This window comes from Megalops cyprinoides, chromosome 1, assembly GCF_013368585.1.
Source record: "Megalops cyprinoides isolate fMegCyp1 chromosome 1, fMegCyp1.pri, whole genome shotgun sequence".
In the NCBI taxonomy this organism is placed as follows: domain Eukaryota; kingdom Metazoa; phylum Chordata; class Actinopteri; order Elopiformes; family Megalopidae; genus Megalops; species Megalops cyprinoides.
In genome coordinates, this window is record NC_050583.1 from 13,653,001 (window position 1) to 13,676,952 (window position 23,952).

At 43.3% G+C, this 23,952-nt stretch overlaps 2 protein-coding genes across 2 annotated transcripts in view; one reads left to right on the top strand and one right to left on the bottom strand.

The window, feature by feature from the left end:
- ncf4 (neutrophil cytosolic factor 4) lies at window positions 1-17,957 on the bottom strand. Its single transcript, XM_036529476.1, has 10 exons — window positions 17,890-17,957; window positions 17,325-17,409; window positions 16,892-17,045; window positions 14,796-14,866; window positions 14,235-14,362; window positions 13,895-13,943; window positions 4,296-4,394; window positions 2,275-2,459; window positions 1,744-1,809; window positions 1-208 (listed from the first exon to the last, which is right to left on the bottom strand). The coding sequence occupies exons 1-10, from the start codon at window positions 17,919-17,921 to the stop codon at window positions 1-3; spliced, it is 1,077 nt and encodes a 358-aa protein (XP_036385369.1). The 5' UTR covers window positions 17,922-17,957.
- The window catches only part of pvalb7 (parvalbumin 7), a 25,911-nt gene continuing 6,320 nt past the window's right edge, over window positions 4,362-23,952 (top strand). The window contains exon 1 of the mRNA XM_036529499.1: window positions 4,362-4,417. The gene's annotated coding sequence lies outside the window, so the exon portion shown is untranslated. The remainder of the gene's footprint in view (window positions 4,418-23,952) is intronic.

A 23,952-nucleotide genomic window follows, 5' to 3' on the forward strand; every position in this document is an offset into this window, starting at 1 on the left:
CTAGAATTCAGTGTTATACACTGACAGGTCAGAGGCCATTGTGACATGCAGCTCCCAGGGGTACTGGTTGACAGGTCGCTTAACCTGCGACCCATGGATCCTGCCTTCCAAGATCATCAGCTCTACATCCTCATCATCCAAGATGCGGATGAGGTCTCCCTCTGGGTCACGATAGTTCAGCACTATGTCATCCAACTTGAAGCTCTCCCTGAGAGAAGGAGAGATAAGAGAAAGTGAAAGCGAAAGAGAGAGAGAGAGAAAGAGAGAGATAGACAGATATAGAGAAATTTTATGTTTTATAGTGACAAAGTCCTTTTACTGCTTTAGCTTTTGCTAGTTTCTCAACAATGATTAATTCCAGCTCTACAAGGCTGACCACTCCTTTTCCTTGACACAATAGTCACCTCTCCGCTGAGGGCCATAGGGCCAGGAACAACATCAAGGAACATCGGCATGAAACCAGGAAGCCCTAATGTTTTTCCATTGTCTTTACCAAAATGAAACCCCTGGATCTTGAGGTTACTAGATCCCAACCAAGGTGAACAGCTACTGCCCAAGAGGAAGAGGAGCACTAAAGTTTACTGGAATAACAACAGGGGGCCTCACATTGTGTTTTTGCAATAACACCACCCTCTGTGCTATAGGAATGTATAGGAGATTACTCAAGGGTAGCGATTACAACACTACTAACGTGTGAGTATGTGCCAACACAGAAACTTAGCCAATACAACCACTTGAAACCTCTGATCCAAAAGTCATAGATGTGTACAGCTATGTACACATGGTTTGTACAAGTTTGGTTACTGACAGTGGAACAAGGAGCTTATGGTACCTCAGGATGGTTGGTAGACAGACATGATGGGGCTGTGGGGCTATCTACAAATTTAACACTTAACAAGTTAGCCTTCTTACAACATTGCTAATGTCTGTCTGACATACACATATTCACATTCTCATTTTCTTAAATTCTCTTCATACTGTAGAAATACATGTCTTAATATATTCGTGTAGTCTGATTGTTTCAGTTTTTCCTATGCAAGTACTGCATGCTACATCTGCCAAACTAATGACTCCAAGGCTACAACCATGAAAAACAACAAGAAGGCAGGATGGACCGATGAATGTAAAGGGGGTTTTCTGAGGAAATTTATACCAGCGAGCACTACTCTGGTGTTTACCCTAAAATTGGAGTATATACTGACAGAGAAAGACGAGTTCCTCTTTCGAGTTATATGCTTCATCTCTTCCTGTTGCCTCCATGTCTGACAGATTCCGATGATCAGCGTTTGTACAACAGTGAAAGGTGATCCATATCAGCAGATTTTATAAAACCATAAACACATTCCCCAGCCATGTCATTAACCCATAATGACTGGGAGCCTACTGCAGTGGAAGAAATGGGCCTCATCTTGACAGGGACAGTTTTGTCTCTCTACTGCACCGCCCTCTAGTGGCTGCTAGGGTGTCTGCAAAGATCCTAGCTGAAGCCGGTTGAGTTTACAATCAGCGTTTCAAAACTTGGAGAAAAGGGGGAAAAAGCATACAGAAAAAAAAAATACAATATCCCTCATAAAGACAGTGAAATATGAAATAGTAAATGTGGCGTCTGTATACTGGGAACGGGAATGGTTAGTGCAGAATGAAGTCTGTGTTGATGGTGATGCATTGTGGGTAAACGCTCGCCCCCCCACAGAGGAGCAGCAGCAGTAAGGACCGGGCAGTCAGGCCGGTGCTGTACTGTACCTCATTAGCGTGAGGAGCTCTTTGTAGGAAGGCTGGGTGGAGAGGTCCTCTTCAACACAGATGTCCCTGTGGCGAAGCACACGTTGCTTTTTTTTACTCCGCTTAAAAAGACTACGCTACGACGCTGCGTGTGCAAATCGACACCCAGTCCGTGCAAATTGAGAAGTCTTCATTTTAAGATGACCTTTTTTACACTTCCATTTAACACTCTCATCTGGAAGTATGTGCTCATTGGTCATTGGTTTGCTTAACAGATGTCCCTATCCAGATCAACTTACACTTCTTACAAATCATGCATTTATGTAACTGGATATTAACTGAAGTAATTCACTGCTTTGTTCCAGGATGTATCAACATGTGCTCTACCTAAGAATTGAACCAGAAAGCTTTGGGTTACAAGACCTGCTGGTTTTCCACTACACTGCATCACTGCCCCCAAATCTGTCACATATTATTGTGCTTCTATGCAAAGGCATGTTAAGGTAAGGAATGTCAAACGTTTGTGAGCGTCTTTCTGTGCTCCCTACTCACCGGGTCTCAGGGCTCCCGCCTTGATGCAGGTAGCAGCGCAGACAGCTGTAGGAACCCGCTGGGGGCCCGCCCCGGGCCCTTGAGGCCCCTCCCTCCCCCTCCCCATCCGAGTCGCTCTCAGGAAGGGGCTTAATGATCTTCACAAAGGACTGAGGGAAGATGCCTGTCCTGTCTCTTACTGTGCCCTGGGGGAGGGAGATACAAATGGCTTTCATGGTTCCATTATCAAAAATTCTACGGAACTGCAAGATACTAAAACAGTCGTGAAGTGAGAGCCACAGAGACTGCAGTGAAATGAGGAAGGGGAAAGAGAATAAGGAAACACAAAGAGAACAAAAACGTGCTCACACACGCACACACGCACACACACACACACATACACACACACACACACGCACACACACACACACACACACACTCACACACACACACACACACACACACACACACACACACACACACACACACACACACACACACACACACACACACACATACACACACACACACACACACACACACACACATACACACACACACACACACACGCACACACACACACACACACACACACACACACACACGCACACACACACACACACACACACGCACACACACACACACACACACACACACACACACACACATACACACACACACACACACACATACACACACACACACAGGCATGTATGCATGTATGCAGATATTCACACATTCAAATTCCTCACTTCACATTCCTCACTTTTTAAATTTTGAATGCAATCAACACCTACATTGTTTTTCTACTTACCTCGTAGGGGAGCATGACTGGAGGAAGGCGGACTTCAATTTAATGACAAAGCATCAACTGCTAAATAAGTCATCCTAACCCATCACATGAAGGCGCATCATCTGGAAACAGGCCTGAAGTAGAACAGCTATATGTGTTTTTGTGAGTTCTGGGCTTGTTTTTGCACTAGTAATAGGACTGTGTTAAGTGGTCCTGTTGACCACAAGTTATGGTCATAGCTTCTCATGTATTCTCCACTTCTCCATCTTTCAGATCTCTACTCCCTGACTGAAGGCAGACTGAAGGCTCCCTTCATCAAATGAATTTAATGTAATTCAGCATTTCTCAAACCTCTCCTGACGGCCCACTGACCTGCATATCTTCCATCTATCCTTGCGGCTTGATTAAATCAGGTGTGCTCAGCTAATCAAAAGGTCCACTGATGAGTTCAGTCAGGTAGGTAGAGCAAGGGTAGACAGAAGATCTGCAGGACAGTGGGCTGCCAGGAGTAGGATTGAGAAACACTGATTTAATGGAGTCTTACCCACCCCTCTCTCTTCAATTCCTTCCATTCCTCTGTCTCCTTCTATTTTTTCACCTCCCTGCCTCCTCTCTCCCTACCTCTGTTTCATTTGAATTCACTTGTGCAGTGCCTTTTTCGTCCCTTTCAAGCATCTCAAAGCCCTTTACCCTAAAGGGGGGATTACTCACTCCAGCGACCATCAATGTGTGACACGTCAGCTGAGGTGGAAGTAGAGGGATTTATTAAACCAGTTAAACCAGGAAATGATTTGATGGGCAAGGTGGCAATTTGTCCCAGACAAAGGAGACCCCGCAAGCTCTCTGAGATGAGTGCCATGTTCTGCAGCACAATGTTCCCGCCTCTGCATTGTTACATTGGCTGTCTGCTTGGTCCAGAGGGAAGGCTGCCTCCTGCTGGCCCTCAAGCACCAGCGCAGCCATTTGTCAGGAGAAGGCCACGGGGTGGTACGGCACCAGGCTCCCTCCTCCCTCTCCCTCCCATCTTCCTTCACCCTCCCACTCTGCGCCTCCCTCTCCATCCTCCATTCACTTCCCTCCTCCCTCTCCCTCGGTGTCCTGCAATCCCTCCCCCTCTGCATCACTGTCCCCCCCCCTTCCTATCCCAGCCCAGCACAAACTCCCTCCCCCCACTCCCTCCCATCCTTCCATCCCTCCCTCCTTCCCAGGCCCTTTTTATCTCTCCACCTCCCTCCCCTCTCCAGCTTACCTCCAGCCAGTCGGCGTTGACTCTCCTCAGCAGAAAGATCACCTCTCCAGCTCGCAGACTGAGCTCCAGCTTCCCGCTCCCGCTGAAGTCAAACACCGCCTGGGACACACGCACAAACTCAGGTAAGCGCGGGAGAAATGGGGGGGCTGGAGGAGGGGGGGAGTGAAACCAGGGGGAGTAGAGCGGCAGGGGATGGGGAACCTGCCACTGCAAAGAAATAAGAAATAAAGAAAGATAGGAGATGGCAAGGAAGGCAAGGGGGAAAGAGAAAACACAGTGATGTGATGTGAACACGAGAGAGAGAGAGAGAGACGCTCTCCCAGGGACAAGAGAAAGAGATGAACGGCAAAAGCAGAAAGTGGAACAATTTTATTCGGCACATAAGATGCTGCAGACAGAGAAAGGGAGGAACGGTCTGTGTGGGACTGTTAAGGCACATGTTCAAGTAATCTCTACACAAAACACAGTCTTCTGTGAAGTTATTATCCGAGCCCTTGTAGAAATGAGAGTTAAGATGAGTGGGGATCAGTGTGTGTGAACTGTGCGTGAGTGGGAGAGAGAAGTTGCACTTGAATGCAGCTGAGCACGACGCTGCGCGGAGAATGAGATTGAATTCATAGAGGAGAGAGAGGCAGAGGATATTGGACTATGAGCGGGCTATTACAGCTATTATTACAGTAAGTGAGCAAAATGCGTGATAGGAAGATACAGGCATGAAAAGAAAACCGAGAACGCATGAGTGATACGCGTTAGCATATTTGAAATTGACAAAGATGCCGTGTTTTCTCCTTACTCCGACCTGCTGTCCCACTGTATTACTACATTACTATATTTTTTGTGCTGTAGGCACTATCACAAGTGAGTAGCAATCAACCAAGACAAAAGGAACCAGTGAAATCTATCCGTTGTTGGGGACTTATTCATGTCTGTGTGAAGGAGCTTTAAAATTCATGACAGAGAAAGAGCTGGAGAGATCAACGGGGGCAGGAGTTGATGGGACAGTTTGGTGGTAAATAAGTGTGAGGGATGCTGCAGTGAGACAGAGGGAGAAAACAGAAAGGTTATAGAAACGTGGGCTAGATGGTTAATTTAAGATGCCTTTTCACTGCCATCGGGACTTGATTTAACAATATCTCTTCCAATTTACTGTGGTTTTAACATAATCCACAACAGTTACGGACGCTGTGTATTGTGAAATTGCACTGTTTCGCTGGGTGAAGTATGCAAGAATATGTGTGTGTGAGAGAGAAGGAGAGAAGGAGAGAGTGGAAGGAGTGATAGGTTTGTGCATGTGTTTTGGGCAGCAAAGGATGAAGGGCATTATATTACTGCATGTGGTGTGCTGCGTGTCTTTACGTGTTTGTAAGAAAACATACCAACATGTGCAGGAGAAGCATGTCTGTCTGCACGTATCAGAGAGACCACGTACGAGAATGTCTTTCTTCATATCTGGTGTTCCTGATCTGTATTTGTGTGTGTGTGTGTGTGTGTGTGTGCACGCACGAGTGTGTGCATATGCACATACGGTATGTGTGTGTGCATGGCTGTGCTCATATGCCTGTGTGTGCGTGTATGTGTGTGTGTGTGTGTGTGTGTGTGTGTAAATGTGTGTGTGTGTGTGTACGTGTGTGTGTGTATGTGTGTGTGCCCGCATGCACATTAGTGCTTGTGCGCCTGCCTCGCCATCTCTGCCCATTTTCTCCCGTCCTGCAAGCCGCAGTGGCCCTGCAGCCAGCCCCGGCCGGAGTTAATGAAGCGAGCTCCAGCCTTGAATCAGATGGGGCCAGATTAATGAGAGCAGGGGTGGGGGGTGGGGGGTCTGACTGGATTACCAATCCACCAGAGATTATCAAACTGAGGAAAGGGAGGGACACGTTTCCAAGCACCACTGCACAAGGAGGAGCCCACCTGCTGTTTCTCCAGTGTGTCCTAATGTGTGCGCAAACACGTGTGTGTGTGTGTGTGTGTGTGTGTGTGTGTGTGTGTGTGTGTGTGTGTGTGTGTGTGTGTGTGTGGGTGTGTATGTGTGTGCATCCACATATGAATGGAAGCCACTGCTACATGCACACCAGCTTGTGGCCAAAGAGATGAGAGCGTTTGCGGGCGCGTGTAGGTATGCTCATGCACTTGGATGAAGCTTGCCTGTTTGTGTGGGAGTGTGTAGGTGAGACAGTGTTAGATGATATCTAATTACGTACTGGCAGAGTTAATGTGTGTTTTTGAATGTGCTGCATGTGGGCTGCTTTTTAACAGCGCCGGAGAAAGCACCACTGCTAAGTTTTCACCTCCTGACAGAAACGCCGCATCACTGAGGTGAAAAGTAAAGGTTTTCTTTTAGAACAAAGAAGATGGTATTGCAAGATGCAGTATTAAACAAAGAAGAACCTCTTTGTGATTTACAGATAATATGTTAAGAGAAATGTGACTCATTATACGCAGAGTACAATTACATACGTATTACATTATTGGCATTCAGCAGATGCTCTTCTCTGAAGCAACTAACATAGGTTACAGTTTTTACATGTTATCCATTTATACAGCTGGATATTTACTGAGGCAACTGTGGGTTAAGTACTTTGCCCAAGGGAACAACACCAGTGTTGCAGCAGGGAGTCAAACCAGCAACCTTTTGCTTACAAGTGCTGCACCTTACCACTATCCTACACTGCTGCATTCATCAACATGTGTATGCTGCCATGTCCATCCCAGACTGGTCATTTATGTAAATATCAGGATTTGTTTAAAAGCGATAAGCACACAACTTCTACAAAAACAATTAGATGAGGAATACATTAGAAAGCAACTGCCTCCATCCCTCCCTCATCTCTTACTGTATTGATGCGCACATCAGGGTGGCAATTTGGTGAAGCTCTTATTACGCCTCTCATGACCATATTTCTGAGGGACTGAGTGGTCTGTGAGCTGCCTGAAGAACAAATCACATTGTTTAAAAATGCACAGGGCATTAACTGTCCCATGTAATGTGCCCAGACTTCAATACAGATAGAGATTCAGACTGTGCTGTCAGCCTGGCCTGACTGTTTTGTGTAGTTTGTATCTCAGTGTTATCTCTGCGCAAGCACATTATCTCATCTTCATATCTTTTGTTTTGTCCATACAGAACAAAATTCAAATGCAATCACGTACCGATGTCATGCTAAAATCTTGAGTTCAACTCTTTACACACATATACATATCACTGGTGTAAATACTGACAGTGCAACCAGTGCAGTGCACCGGGGCCCAGAAGCTGGCAGGTAGGCCCATGTAGGAAAGCGATTTTTTGCTGGGGAGGGACAAGTAAAAATATTTGCACCGGGGCCAATCACAATTATGTTCCGCTACAGATACACTCATAACCATGAAGTAAAAATGATTTCATCCATATGTAGATGTACATATGTAGTTGCTGTTCCATGTGGCCAGAAACGGTTGTGTGAACTTTATACATGCCAATTAGATATCAATGAATAGAACAAGCAACAAAAAAAACGTCTTTCCAAAACCTGAACTATAGAGGTAGCTCAGCAATTGAAGCAATTGCATAGGTACTATGGAATCATTTCAAATGTAAATGTGTGTGTGTGTGTGTGTGTGTGTGTGTGTGTGTGTATGTGTATTTCTGGATGCATGCATGTGTGTTCATTTTCAGCAAACTGTTAATGTTATCATTTCTAACTTGTATTTCTGGTACTGATTTGACCTCAGAGAGAGTTTCCACTGGTTTCTACAATATGTTTGATCAGCTATTAGTGCAGGGGCTGTCAGATTTGGTGGGTGGGTGGCAGTAGGTGAGGTCTTTGCACTGATGACCTCATGGAGGGAGTTTGGATGGCTGGCTGAAAGCAGAGACAAATAGGTAAGACTAACGATTCACTGTAATATGAAATGGTGTATGACTACTAAAAAGGTACATGCCTAAGTTTGAACCAGTTTACATAACAGTATGTTTTATCCAATTAAGGTAGGCTATACTAAAATCTGAGGTGCACCACTGATACCACTTTCTAGGCCTGTTACCAGATTTCTGGAGATGATCTGACTCCCTTTGAGAGTGCTTTCGTGATTTATGTGGCATGAACATTAACAACATCTGTCACCTGTATAACTGCATATAGTGTGGAAATACTGTGTGGTAAGGCATACGCACTGTAACGTAATCCAACATGAAATATTCCACAAAAACAGTGATGTCTGGTTAAAAATACTGACAATACTCTTGGAGGAAATACACAAATTTCCTATCGTCCTGATCTAGACCTCACCCTTTGCAATGCTAAATTGTCAGCGTGTTCCACAGTTTGACTTTGTCTCCCTAATTACAAACAGTAATAAACAAGGTGATCAAAGGACCACAGAACAGCTGGTACTCATTTGCGTCTGATGCATTTTAATTTACCGAACACAGTTACATTGCATCAAAAATGCGGCCACCAGCTTTATCCCCGTTTTTACATACAAAGGCCAGTTTCTTTCAATTATTGAGCCAAAAATAGCTATCTGGTCCTTACAAAATTCAGTAAAGTTGAACACTTAAATATAAAATGTTCTAGAAAAATGTGATATATTCCAGGACACTTCTATTTCTGATTTTTCAAGTATTAGTGTATTAGTATATTAGTATTAATATTAGTATTAGTGTGTAGGCTTTTCTCAGGAAAAATAAACATTGACATTTCATGTCTGTACACACTACAGTAAAACACCACATTGCTATATTTCATTATCCTCTTACCCTACATCTCTCATTCAGAATCTGAACTTGAAGAGACTGTTAATACTTATTTCTTACATTCACAACCAATGTTGCAGATTGGCTTTGGTGCCACCCGCCTATTAAGCGGCATCAAATTTCAAACGATCTCATCCTCTCTACTCTATTTCCAGCTGAAACACTTTTGCAAGTACAATGAAAAAAAAAATCCCCATAGATTTTGACCAATAATTATTAATGTTAAAAATGAATGTCCTGCTTTTTTCCTACCCTGTGCAATCCTGTGCCCCCTCCACAGTAACATCACCTTCTCTCCGCTACGGCACACCTTAAAGCAACAGTAACATACTCCAGTGTTCTCCTGAAGGTCTCATTAGATAATTATAGTGAAACTCACACTGAAAATGTATTGCAGTGGCTATATTTGGCAACCACATATTAAATCATCTCCTAACCCTAACCCCACATGGCCATACACACAGATGAATACAACACATTCCAAAAAAGAGAGAGAGAGAGAGGGAGAGAAAGTCATTAAGCTCAAAGGAAAGAGTGCGCTAATCTATTTGGGAGATGTGGTCACGTTTTAAGGGCAAGTATTTTAAGCCAAGATCAGAAGTCAAAAAGAGCAGATCTAAGTATAGACGGGCTCCGGGTCACAGAACTACAGCAGGAGCCAGAGATTCCAATTAGAGAGCAAATGACCTCCTAAATGAGATCGTTAGCGCACAGTAAGTCAATTGGGAAGCCCAAGAAAATGGATTGAAACTTTTTTTTGTTCATTAAGGGTTTTTATAAATGGGATAAAGTGACCCATTTCCAACAAGGCTCCAAATCTTAGCCTTTGGGATATATTACACGTGGAAACAGTACTGACACCATATTACAATATCACACACCTGATGAGTGTACAATCCACTGCTTGACAGAGAACTACAGGCATATATTTAATGCTTGATGGCACGGGGTGAGAATATGTAGAGATTTTACAATGGGAAGATGTTTGGGAGCAAGACAAGATCAATGTGGCGCCTGATTTAGTTCATCAGCCTTCATAACCAATTTATGGGATGTGGATCTTCAGCCTCTCAGAAATCGATGGCAGTCTGTTCAAAAATAGCATCGCTTGGCAATGGCGTCTTTATTGGGGGCCCAGACACCTCGACACAGTGCCCCCCAGTGTCCCTCTGACTGCATGGCACTGTGGAATTAAAGGGGTTCACTCTAAACGGCACCTGAACCTCTCCAGCAGGGAAACTCTTACCATGGCAACATGCTCCACAGCGTGTTTAGGTTTACAGTACAACGAGATCATAATCTGGCAAATGTATCTGTCTTTATCCTCTTTTCTCCCCACTTTGACTTTGCAGTCTAGGAGTGGTTGGGCCAACGATGAGGATTGTGATTTTCACTTTGGCTCCTCCTCTTTCTTCCACGTTCAATGAGCTGCACAGTGTGGATGGGTTTCAGCGATTTAGTGACCGAAATTGATTTTTCAAGCATATGTCACAGAAACTCTAATGACAGAGTTAATGCAATGACTGAGCATGTCATTGATCTGTTAAAACTGATGAGCCATATTCTTCTGCATTATGCTGCATTTTACTGTACTAGATTAATGTCCGCCTGACAGAAACAAATCTGTTTCCACTGAACTACATACTTCTCACAAGAGCTCTGGGACAGTGCTGTCTGCTTGGTTACCGTTAGCTTTTCATACTGTCCAATTATGAGTATTGCACACTTCCTCTGCAGAAAAAGACAAATGTCCCCGCACATCTGTTATTTATCTTCATGTTTTAGCTTTGATTTGATGCTGTCAGATAAAGACACTGGTGACCCAGACAGATAGCATCACATGACAGCATCTATGTTCTGGCAACAAATCATGAGCTACTAAAAGAAAACTTAATGTGCTGTGTGATTCTGTGTGTCATATGTTTGCGCATGTATTGGATAGAGATCTCCCATTCATCTGTATGTTAACAGATTAGCTGCAGAGAACAACACAAGCAGGACAGAGTGCCTTTAACACCAGCAAAGACATAAGCCTCATCTACCTCGGATCAGTTCACAGCCCCAGGGTAGAAAGTAATGGCTTGCTGCACAAGTTCTGAACCTGCACTCATCTATCCTGGCACCAGACCACATCAGCAAAAGGCAGCGATAATGTAAGTTACAAACCCTGTCTGTTATAGGTATCTCTGCTACACCTATACCATCTATACGTGGCTGGGTTTTATATCAGATTTGCACTACCTCCAGGTCCCTGGACTGAGACTTGTCTCTCACAGCTCACTTCTTTGTGATGCCTTACTGAAAGTGGAAGAGGCCATATATACTGCAAGCCTGTCAGGTAGGGAGTCAGGATGTTTCATTTGCACAATCCACCAATAAATAATATTGGTGGATTGTTTAATAATAATAATAAATAATATTGGTGGATTTTTTAATAATAGTAATAAGCTTGTTTAATTGTGTTACTGAGGAACAAATAAAAATTATGGCAGAGGAGTGGAAAATACAAACAACAGCTGCCTTTCTTAAAATGACTTTTTTGGCTGTATTCCAATGAATGACATTTCTCTGACAGCATGGGGAAGCCATAATGATTAATAAAGAGAAACCATGTTCATGGAAGTTCATGAAAAATGAAGTAAACAAGCACTGGTGTAATCATTCCCCCACCTTAAGTTGCCCTGTTTCATTCGTTTTTAAGATAGCATCTTTGAGGATAATCATTAACAGTATGGGCACACGCAAAAAACGATATCTGCAAGCATAACCAGGTGCGCTATACAACAGCTGGCAGAGTGGGGGAAAAGGTGAGGGGTGAAGTGATTAGTGAAGTGCCTTTTACATTTTGTTATTTTTGTCATGCTTAGGAGACACTCTTATCCAGAGCAACTGGCATAGTTTTACATGTTATCCATTTATACAGTTGGATATTTACTGAGGCACTTCTGGGTTAGGTACCTTGCCCAAGGGTACAACAGCAGTGTCCTAGCGGGGAATCAATCCAGCAACCTTTCAGTTATGAGCCCTGCTCCTTACTATTGTGCCACAATGCTGCCCCTCTGATCCTTCTTATAAAGGATCCAGAGTTGTACATATCTAAGAAAACTCAAAAGACAATGCATTTCAGATAGTTTCAAACCAACTTGGTATAGTCTATCTAATACTGAATGTAGTCTAGTGCTGACAATAAGGTAGTATTAGCCTAGCCATCTTGGTATTAATGAATCAAATAAGTCTCCATCTGGACGCTATCCACACAAAGTAAATACTCTTCTTTTACACAGCACCCTTGGGCTGAAAAATAATTAAAGCATTTACTATGCTACATAAACACATCTTCAAATCAGTATGTCTGACTAAAACATCCTTAAAATTGTTATGTCCTAATTCCTTATTCATTTCAATCCTTGTGTGTGTGTGTGTGTGTGTGTGTGTGTGTGTGTGTGTGTGTGTGTGTGTGTGTGTGTGTGTGTGTGTGTGTGTGTGTGTGTGTGTGTGTGTGTGTGTGGTGGCGCAGGCGGTATGGTGTGCAGTGAAGCAGTGAATGGTAACTGTGAGCAGGTGCGAGCTCCTGGTTCCGCTCTGTGTAGTCGCTGGCGTGTTGAGAGAGAGAGTCTGACTGTTGAATTTCTTTTTATGGTGCAAGGTCAATGGAGGCTTATATACTGCTGCAAGAAGAGCTGCCCAACTGCAGTGTATCTGTCACTTCTGCTGACAAGGCACTGTGAACACAACAGACCTCAACTCTCAGTTCCCTCACATTACACACACACACACACTCGCACACTTATTCAAATCTCTTACACTTACACTTAAAGCCTGTACTGCAATCTAACATTACACACCTGCCACCTTTTAGTCTCACAACCACATTGATTTTCTATGCCCTACTGCAGGGATACCACTGCGTAATTTCGACAACTTTCAAATTAATGCCATGTACGCTGCAAGGCGGGTGTTTCAGGGCCTCAGCAAATGTGCTTGAATTCATTTTTAAGTACATCGTTGTATTATATTGAATACAAGTGAGGGTTATCCAAAACCCAAATCCTTCTGACAATGTAAAGGCAAAATTAATTTTCTTTTCAAGGATTTTACACAGCCTACAACTGTGACTTTACCCACACCCCCCCTCCAGGCCTCCAGTAAAGATGTCTCTAGAATACAGATAGTTTTTTTCTTCCTCTTTATGTACTGAAAAGCAGTAGGCAAGACAGTAACAGGAGCAGAAGAAAAACTGTCCCAGGGAAAGAGAGGTCTTCAACAGACTGCTGCAGGCAACCTGGTTGAGAGCAACAGACAAATCGACAGACAGACAGACAGACAGACAAATCGATAGACTGCAGAAAAAAAAAACGACATGGGAATAAAGGAACAAGAGAGCTGCTAAAAGTGGCCTTCAGAGAAAAAAAAGTAATGAAGAAGGAAGAGGAAAGAGGTGGAGGGGGGTGGCAGAAAGAGTAATGAGCAAGAGAGAAAAAAAGGGAGAGACAGAGGACAAAATAAAAAGAGGGCAAGCAACACACCAAGTAGTGGAGTGATGACGGAGTGATGCACTCTGAATGGACCAGCGCCCATCTGCTCTGTTTAAGCATGGTGATCAGGTTACGGCAGACCGTAAGTCTGGTACCCTCTGCTGGTTAGGTAGGGTCTCCATACTGAGTCACCAGGCAGCAGCTCTGCACCTCCTCTGTCATGGCATTGTGACACAGCACTGAGTGCACTTGAAGTGATCGAGTTGGAATCGAGTGATCGAGTTGTATCATTCAGGCTGCTAGTATGTCATGAAGCCGTGTGAAACCCAGGTTCTGGGGGAATCAGTCTTGAGGAAACCGTGGATTGTGTGGGCGGGGGCACAGACCATTACCTCAGCTCTGGGGGATGACAGCAGGTCTGGTGTGGCTTTGACTGTTTTCCTGTAAGAAAAAAGGGGAACTTTAGCTGAGACCTTTGCATCCAGTAAAGGAAGTAGCCAGCATCAAACCTCCCAGCTCATTCTTCAGAGAGAAAGAATAAGGTGATAAAGCCAGCATACATAAGTATCTAACTTTATATTTCGCAGTGTAGAACGAATACAGAGTGAGTGGTGTAGAAGTAGAGAACATACGATCTTTACACTAGGGGTGCACTGTTAATAATGAGGGTAAGAGAGTAGGAAGAAGTCCTGTGTAACGTAGTAGTACAACGTGAGTAGCATCTCAGCCTACACTCTTCGTGTGGGGGGTCGGAGGCGACGCAGGGCCCGTGGGATCTGCAGGCTGTCAGACTCGCTCTGGTAGAAGAACATCCTGACCACGTCTTCCAGCAGGACATAAGTGGGCAGGCACAGAAGCTTCTGACTCACAGAAGGGTGGAGAAAAAATACACTGTCATCGAGGTAGGGAGAGGTCTAGTCATAGTGGCCTCATTGATACAAACACATGCATACAAACACATACATACACACACACACACAATTCACATTCCTTACACTTACTCACAGAAATACACACGTTCACTGACAGGCTGCAAACAAATGCCCTTCCCCCCTAAATCCTCCACCATGACATTTACTGACTGGAAACTGACTCAATCAAGCCCACAGAGACATTCAACTTCAGACAAACTGTTGAGAAGGAGAGAAAGGGAAATGCAATTAGGAAACAAGAAAGAAACGAGAAGCAAGTGAAGAAGGAGAACTGAATACAGGAAAGAGAGGGAAGAGACGAGATTGAGTAACGTAACAGAAAGCCGACACAGAGACTAAAGTAACAACACTTTTTTCTCACCTTCATGTAAGTGTTGAGTTCTGGAATTCTGTTTTCTGCTATCTCCTGCTTTTTGCCCACATACACCTTACCTGAAAAACAGCATACGCATGTGGACACCTGGTTTTCACCTGAGGCTTGTACAGCAGCATTTGCCACAAGTTACATGATATCTTATGGCAAATTTTTCAATGTATAGTGAACTTCAGTTAAAAAAACATGGATGAATTTTGAGACACCCTGTATAAACAGATTTGTAGATAACCCTAGGGGTTCTACTATGTTATTACCAATGCTTTAGTGCATTATCTAATGACTTGATGGCCAAGTCAGTTGCTTTAGTCTGCAGGACAAGACCAATTCTGAAAATTTTGAAGGACCTCATTTCAAACATTCACATGTAAACCAAAAATCAAAAAGCATTTACTGATGGGTTCATACCTTTGGTGAAGATTACACGCATACACGCATTGCGTGGTTATTGAATTTATCATGCCTGAACATCAGTATGACTGAGACAAAGAGACAGAAAGGAAGACAGTGAGAGGAAGGGAGAGAAACATATAGGATGAGGGAGAATAGACAGGTTAGACACTTAAATATCTTTGGTATTTTTAGACATCTGGAACCTGAATTAAATTCACATAACTTTCAAAAGAGGCTTGCACATGAAAGGGTTCAAGGACAAAGGAGTACTGAAAAAAAAGCCAGGGATGGAAAACATCATTCATGATTTTAAAATATGTGGAATACAGAAACAGAAAGAGAAAGAGGGAGAGAACAACGGCTCATTGTATTTAGCTTTAGCGATGTTGTGAGCACACCTGCCCAGTCATGAGACAGGTGGCAGTGCTCTGAAAAGAAGGTATTCCAGTCTCCCTGGGAGGCAGCATTCCAGCTGCATTTAGACTGGACAGAACAAGCCTTCAGCCATCACCAGCATGCATCCCTGGCTCCCTCTTCCTCTTAGCAGAAATGCAAGCTGAGTACAAGGACCAAGCTCCTCTGGCCTTCACACCTCCCTGAGATTCCACGCACAAGCCATTCTTCGTTACCATGCCTGTCCCTCTCTGTGTCACACCTTCCCTTCCCCCATCAAATCTCATTCAGACTCAAGGAGTTTTATTGGGCGGTGTAGCGAAGGGCGAGAGCAGTCACCCCACCCGGCCTTGAACCCGGGTCTACGGGGTACCAAACATGCAACTTTGACCGCGATGCCAAAGAGCCAGGCTCGTTGGTATGGCAGTCAGAGTGCATACTCAACCATAGTGACGGCACTCCGTCACAGGCGGGACCACGTCAAGCATCACGTGATCAATGAAGGCCGGGGCAAACCCCCTGCGCAATGTCACGCACATTAAGTGCACAATGAACAGTGTCCATTACGGCTACGGCTAACTGAGGAGTAATTAAATGAACAGCAAGCAAAGGAAAAAGCTCACACTTACAGCTGTTTATTAATCTTTCCTAACCTCCTCTTCCTTCCCTCCATTGCAGTTCTCCATTTCCCTCTCAGCTGTTCTTTTCTTGGCTCTCCTTTTTCAAGCTCTCAGTTAATGACATCACATGAATTTGCTGAATAATATGTATTTTCATGGATGTACTCACATAACACGATCACAGTGGATCTCAAAAGGGGAATTTGTTTAATATAATTATTCATTAGAATTTACAAAAAAAAATCATATTCTTCTTCATCACCAAGTTCCTCTTCATCCTCAACATCATCTTAATGAAGCAGAAGATCTTGTTCTAATGCACAGAATAACAAATAAAACCTGTGGAATTCATGTTCACTCTTTTCTTCAATCATACTATATCTCTCAAGGGTAGGTAGTCCTTATGATCCACACCTTACCCTTACCTGTAAACTGAGAATATATGTTTTGCCATTTTTGTTATGAACTGAATTTTTTAATGCCTTTAAAGTGTGGAATACAAACAGTAACTTTCTTCCTGACCAAAGAGTGCAAACATTTAAACCTCACACATACACATACACATATACACACGCACACACACATATACACAAAGCGAGAAAGCATGTGCACGTGCACACACACACACACACACACACATGCACACGCTTTGGTAGCTCCTGCCCCAGAGATACCAACCAGGCAGTGTGGGTAAGGTGCAGGAGTATGGGCCTGCCTGAGCCTCAGATGAGAATTTGAGCTCCAGGCTTTGGTGAAGGGCAAAGAACTGGCGGTACCGTCGGTATATGAGGTACTTACTGCCCCCCTTAGTTTTCACCTCTATCACAAATTGCTAAAAGTGAGAGAAAGAACAAGAAAATAATGAGTTTTTCACACTGCCATCACTAACATGGAGGTGTATGTCATACAAGTATATCATTTATGCAATCTCATATATGTCCATTTATGTTATTTTAATAGGGTTTTAAAAATCATGACGAGCTGAACCATCAGCTATTCTGATCGTTTCTACATGGAATCATTGTATACATTACACTGCAGCTTTTCAAACTGTAAAGCATTCACACAGACATGTATACACACTGTGTAAACATAATGTAGTGTAGCTCACATAGTACTTGGTGAACCCTTTCTTCTCCTCGATGTCTGCAACCGTGGCTGATATAGGGATGTCATCAGGAAGCTGATCGAAGTCACTAAACGACAGGGAGTTAAAAGGGTTAATGCAGCATACCTTGACTGACTGATGCAAGAATTCCGAATCCTTCAATAAACACCGAGAAACGGAGCACATACTTTAAGACCAAGAAAACAAAGCCGCGGGCATTGAAAGGAAATGGCAGCAATGTTTGATCGGGCAAATACAATAGGAGTTATTTAATCTTGCATCAGAACAAGCGCAGACGTCGTTCCAACAAAAAGTGAAAGCGCACATACATGCAATACATGCATAGCGCCCTTACCTACAATTTAAATGTTCTCTGCTCAGTAAATATACCACGTAGCAACCCGTCGGCAGCTTGACCGTTCATGAGATTCTGTAGTGACTAGTTTCGCAAATTGTGACATGCATCACGAAGTAGGACGTGCATCACTACACAAACGCTAGAGATTGAAGCTGTCGTGGTTCTAGGAAAGTTCATCACAAATACTGGGTCAGATTCGGATCGCCTTACCTCTCGTCTCTCAGTTGTCGGGGTAACGACATAGTGAATGCCAGCAACAGCAGGACAAATACCGAAAAGCAGCGTTCACAGCACGGTGCATGGAGTGGGCATGAAATCAGATTCTCTAAATTCAGAGAGCCAGAATGGGGCGGTTACAAAGGCGTACCTAGCTAGCAAAATTCAGGAAGCGAAAGTCATCGTTGTAAAGCAACTTTTGAGGTTAAAGCCAGCTCTTGAATTTTCATCTTTTTGTACTTTAAGCTTCTCAGGAACAATAATTGGTAACCTGTGGGGAAAAACAGTCTCACAAGGTCTAGGCTAATGTACGGTATATTCACACTGAAGCTGAGATGGAGTACACTGGGCCACTGTACATTGTGGGTAGACATTACTGGACACATATTGATAATGACAATAATATGGAAACATAATTGAATCTGTTAAGTATTTTAATATAACCCACATGTATTTTAGTTAAGTCTGTACTTAAAATGCAACTGGGATTTTACCCTCGCATCACATTCACCTTCACAGAGCGAAAAACGAAGGCCAAAGTACACACCTTGGTGGCAGTCCAAAGTGTACGCACGCACACATACACGCCCTTTCACCACAGATTTGCAATCTTTAAATATTTCCTCAGTTTATCTTCTGTCACTGAGGTCCTGAAAACTAATGATGGGTTAGAAGGGTAAATGAGTTACGGTTGACTAAATGAGCGTATTATCAGCAAAAGTGCGATGCAAACAAAAAGCAATCAACCTCCTCCGCAATGTCACGAACATTGTGTTTGATCTGTGTATTCCTTCAGCCGCAAACTATAATTGTACAATGGTGCATAATACTTTATTTCCATCGCATTTAGCCAAATACCGTTAAGGATGTAAATTCACAATACAAAAGCAATCTACGTAGTTTCACAGTCAGTGCATTTTTACACATATAAACAACACCTGCAGCCCGTGTGGATGAACACAATTTGTCTGTTTCACAAAATTATTTGGGGGATGTAATTATCTCAGTATGCACGGTACTGTTGAAAAGTTTCCTGTTCATGTGAAACTGCTGATTCACGTCACCGTACTGAAATTCAGAATGCGGGCCAGTTTCGCAACTATATTTTTAACTATAATCCTTAAATATATGACAAGGATAGCATCAGCATCTCATTCTATGCATAATTTTAATTTGTAATTGATACTGAAATGAGGACAGGTCTGTTCAGAGCACAGTGGGACCGTGCCACCACAAGATGGCGCCACATCATCTCACCGAGGCCTACCAGATGATGGTCATTTGTTCAAAGTCGGCAATCCCACCTGAATGATACAACATGAGAACATCATCGCAGTGATCTGATTGAGTGCATTGAGAAGTGCCTACTGGATCAAGCTGAAACAGTCCAAAGGGGGGGGGGGGGGGGGGTGAATGTTACCTTTCGTTTAATTTCTGTTGTTCTCATTTGCATGAGAATACATCCAGGAAAGTAGCCTATATCCAAACATCTCATTTATATGTATTAACTGACAATTACCATCTTTTAAAAATGGCTATATTTACTGTTGATGAAGCCCAGTTCACACCTGGAAATAACTGACCAATCTGCCAGCTTGCCTTTTATATGAAAATACTAATAATACATTTATTAACAAGGCACAACAGAGGCAGTGCTCCACAAAGAAACACAGAACTGCTCAAGACAGGGGTTCATATGAAAACCACATGAAGTGACTTTGTGTTGAACATGACTCATGCAGACACACCTATGAGCACATTCTAACCCAGGCTCGCACCTAAGGTGTTAACATTCATGTTTTTGTGTTGCTGAATGTGACCACTGCTGCATATGTGATAAAGAGTGTAAATGTCATTATCATGATACCAGGGAAAGTAACATACCTAAACTCATCTGCCCTAGAAAACCAAAAGCAACCAATGCTTATGTGTATTGCGATGACACTGGATACCTAGAACTACAGTTATAAGTTGGATTTAATGCTAACTTGCTGTGCTTTTTTTCAAGGTGAAAAGACTTTCGACATCTGCACCACATTTGCTATATCCACAATGGGTGCAACTCTACCCTAATCCTAGGATCATTAATGGAGGATACCCCAGAGGACCCCTCTCTCTTTCTCTCTCTCACATACACACACTCGTGCGCATATGCACGCACATGTCCCAGCTGTAAACCATATCTTTCTACCACTCTGTCTTTCTCCAAGGCACCTGTCACTGGGCATAATGCCTTCAGCTGATCAGCTCATCACTGATACTGCCTGGATTATCAAATCACTGTCCAGGTTGGCTTGTGTCTGTTGCTCAGCCTCAGTCTGTGCATCCCTGTCTTGCCCTTGGACAGCCCTTTACATTCTGCCGTCAGCCATCTTTCGCCGTGTGTCATGCTTTATTGGAGAGATGTCAATTTAGTAGAGTGTCTCTTTCCATTTCTATTTCTGTCGGTCCAATTCGCTTTTTTTTTACCCTTCTCCTTGGTCTCTACTGTATCTCACCTTCTCCCTCACTGTGTCTCCACCAGAAAGTGCTGAGATAGAGAAATATAATAAGTGCAGGGAAAGAACCCTATCGCAAACGCCCACTTGTCTCCGAGGAAACGGGAGTCTTGCAATACTAGCAGTGACCACTGGGTGGAGAGAGACAGGATCAGCCACGTGCGCTGAATGGAAACGTATTGAATGGATTCTTGCGTCTGGCACTTGGCACGGATCTGTGCATCTCGCCGCGGTTCTTTTCATGCGCGTTTCCCTGTGGGTCAACGTGTGTTTCTATATGCATCCGTACGCCTCTGGACAAGCCTAAATATAACCCTTCTCCACCCTGAGGAGAAACTTGAGACAGACTGTGAGGAAGGGGAGAAGGTGAGGAAAGGGCAGAGACAGAGTGGAAAGGAAAGTGTGGAGGAAAAGGACAGAGTGATGAGAACAGGACTGTATTTTACCTGGTGTGCCTCTAGATATGGTCTGAACCATGCATATATTGCAGCTTTGGTGAGCTTAAAGCCTGCTCTTTCAGTTTATATCTCCTGTTTTCCAGCGTTGTAAATATTTCCACAAACACCAAAGCTGAATTAATCCGAAAGTGTTGAAATGTACACCGCATATGACTAATCATAGTTTTAAACAAGAATATCTTAGAAAGTAAGACCCCACTTTTTTTTTGCTTTCTTGACCAAAATGTATTGAAGAAAAGTGAGGCACGCACCCTTGCTGATTTCTTTTGCAGATTGATCAGTTACATGCACACTGTTCCCGCTGAAGTTAAATCTTACAACAGTAATTCTGATCGTCTTCTTATGGTGAATTTATGATTCTGAAACACACGTTCACACATTGGAGCTGATCAGCGTTTCAAGCTCAAACAAGATAGCCCCTTATTAAATCTGAAAGGGGCACGCTTGGTTCAGACCACAGCGTGCACATTAACACCCCGGTCTAAACCATATGCAAACACAGACGTGGTGCCGGTCCGCAGATGTGTAAGATGACCTCCCTGCTGAGTGCTATGGCTGAATGTATGTGATTTAATTGCCGAGCAGGAATGTCTGAAATGCATACATGATGACAAGGAAGAGCATACAGTAACTTCCTGTACATGTATAGAATGACATGATATGTTTTTTTTTTGTGGCAGTAAGTTTATTTATTTATTTCCCAGTAGGAGGTATGCCCCCATCTGAAGGAGAACAGATTACTTACCTCATTTTTATTCTTTTAACATAAATATGTGCACATGCATGAGCCACTCTAAATGAACCCTTTTACTCAGAAATGCAGTGCTCAGGCAATGCTGACACAGCCAAAATACGCACGTACCCATTTACAAGTGCCCATTATACTCAATGGGTGTGTGGAATCCATTGAAGTCTGTGTCATAGGTCTCTCTGTAAAACCACTAGCACTGCAGTTAGTAGAATCAATTTTAATATAATCACCTGTCATTGTAATAAGGAATAATGTATAACATAGCCACAGCTATGCCCAGTGTGCCACCACTACCTGTTCAAAGCAGATTAAGGCTATTTGGATAAATAGTTTAACATAACAGGATAAAGGATAACATAACAAAATACAAAAGTGGTCATATACCATAAAATGGCAATTATAATGAATATTTAACAAATCCAATACATTTTTTTCTGAAGAGAAAGATATCTCCATTTATAATATTACATATACAGGGCAATAGTGGGATGTAGGGGTGACAGTAGAGTTGGTGTTGCACCCACTCAACTGCTTAAAGGGATGAAGCTGAATGCTGAATGTAAGCTGCTTCCAGGATACGGGAGTCCTGCTAATCACATAAATCATATAATTGAAAGATAGGATTACAAGAATAACAGTGCATTAGTTACATTTGGAGTTACCCTTCGTGACTGGTACACTGTCATCTGGCCCCCCGAAAGCATAAGATTGGTAATTTGTGATTATGGTCTTGGGGCTAAGTTTAGATTCGATTCCGGCCATAGTATCAATTTGCAGATTTTTTCTTCCAAACAAGTCAGACGTATCTGGGCTGCGTGAAAACCTGCCATCAACACTGAACTTGAAGTGAGCTGTTTGTGGGTGGGTCAAGGTTTTGATTTAGGGCGGACCCTTTCCCTCCGACTGTGGTTCAGGCATTCCCTGGCACTGGTTCCCCTCTCTCGTCCCCCCACCCTCCAAGAGTTCTGCAAGTGACACCAGGAACGCAGAGCAGTGAATTTGGCCCCGAGCCTCGACTGCCGTCGGTGAGGGGGAAAGGCTGATAAATTTAGTATGAGGATGAAAATCAGAGGAGTAAAGAAGGAGAGAGAGATAGAGACGGCCATAAAAGGAGGCCACTCGCCCCTTCTGACAGAGGAGAACAAGGGAATAGGAGGGAGAGAAAGACAGTGAGAGAGACTGCAGGTGGAGATGGGGGTGTTGCCAGGAGGAAGTACGTCTGATAGGTCCTGATAGAGGCTTAGATGGATGAAGAGAAAGAATAGGTATTGTAATATAATGGCAGTAACCTACAGGCCTAAAATGCACAATCCACTTCAGTCACAAATGTATCGTTCTTTTTGGATTGACTTCCATCAGGTTAGGAAGTCCCAAATGGGCATACTGAAAATAGAGGGCCCTAATTGGCAGTTCGTCTCTAATCGCTTTTTACACCTGTGGCGACAGTTTAAAGTTAACTATATAAGTATATAAATATAAACTGAACATCACCATGACTTTAATATGATAATTAATATCTTTATACTTCATCTAAAAAATGCTAAAAAAAAAAATCACTGCAAAGAGACAAAGTTAAAAAGAGACACAATGATAGATATAAACCTTTCCATTATATTACACTCATTTAGGTTGCATTACATTCATTTCTCCCACTTCCATTGAGTGGAGCGGGAGTATGAAGCAGATGTTCCAGATAGTGGAACAGAAGGGTTGGACAGTGGGATGGCAGAACAGAAAGGAGACATCATCTATTTATGATGCAATGTCCACTTTGGTTTTATGGCAGTTATTTTTTTTAAGACCTCGAACTATGTAATACATTTATTGGTTGAAAACTTGGAGCGTGAATGCAGGGGTGTCTAATCTTATCCCCCAGTTTGAATTCCTCTTTTGAAAACCGCTCCAAGTTCACAACACCCTGCGGCTTTCATTCACATTTGTCTCCCCTCGATGCGTATCTCTGGCTCCATGGCAATGAAACTTCGCTTGCTCCAGGGGAGCGGTTCTTTCTAGCGGGATCACAGAAAAGGGGGACGTGCGAACAACCGATGGGGTGCGGGCTACATGTTTCCACCGGCGGTGCATGTCGGGGGGATGAACAAGCTTGCGTCACCATGGGACACTGTGTGCAGACGGCTTCTATATTAACTCAGAACCATTGGAAGGTTGGCTGTCCTCTAAATAGCTCTTGAATTGTGAATTTCTCTGAAGGGAGAGCACTTGGTTTTTTGTGTCAGTCAGTATCACTCTCCACCTGGTGATGGAAGACGCTCTGTATGAATAGATAACACTCTTTGAGAGTGTTGTCTGGGGGGGGTGAGGCCAGGTTGACTTTGGCAATCAGAGAGTA

What these genes read in the sequence shown, in the direction of transcription:
- ncf4 (XM_036529476.1), bottom strand. Translation starts at nt 17,921, where the DNA reads ATGTCGTTACCCCGACAACTGAGAGACGAGAG. An exon ending in AACTCAACACTTACATGAAG is followed by an intron (nt 14,363 to 14,795) that starts GTGAGAAAAAAG and finishes TCTGTGAGTCAG; the next exon opens with AAGCTTCTGTGCCTGCCCAC. An exon ending in CGACCCCCCACACGAAGAGT is followed by an intron (nt 13,944 to 14,234) that starts GTAGGCTGAGAT and finishes TTTTTCTTACAG; the next exon opens with GAAAACAGTCAAAGCCACAC.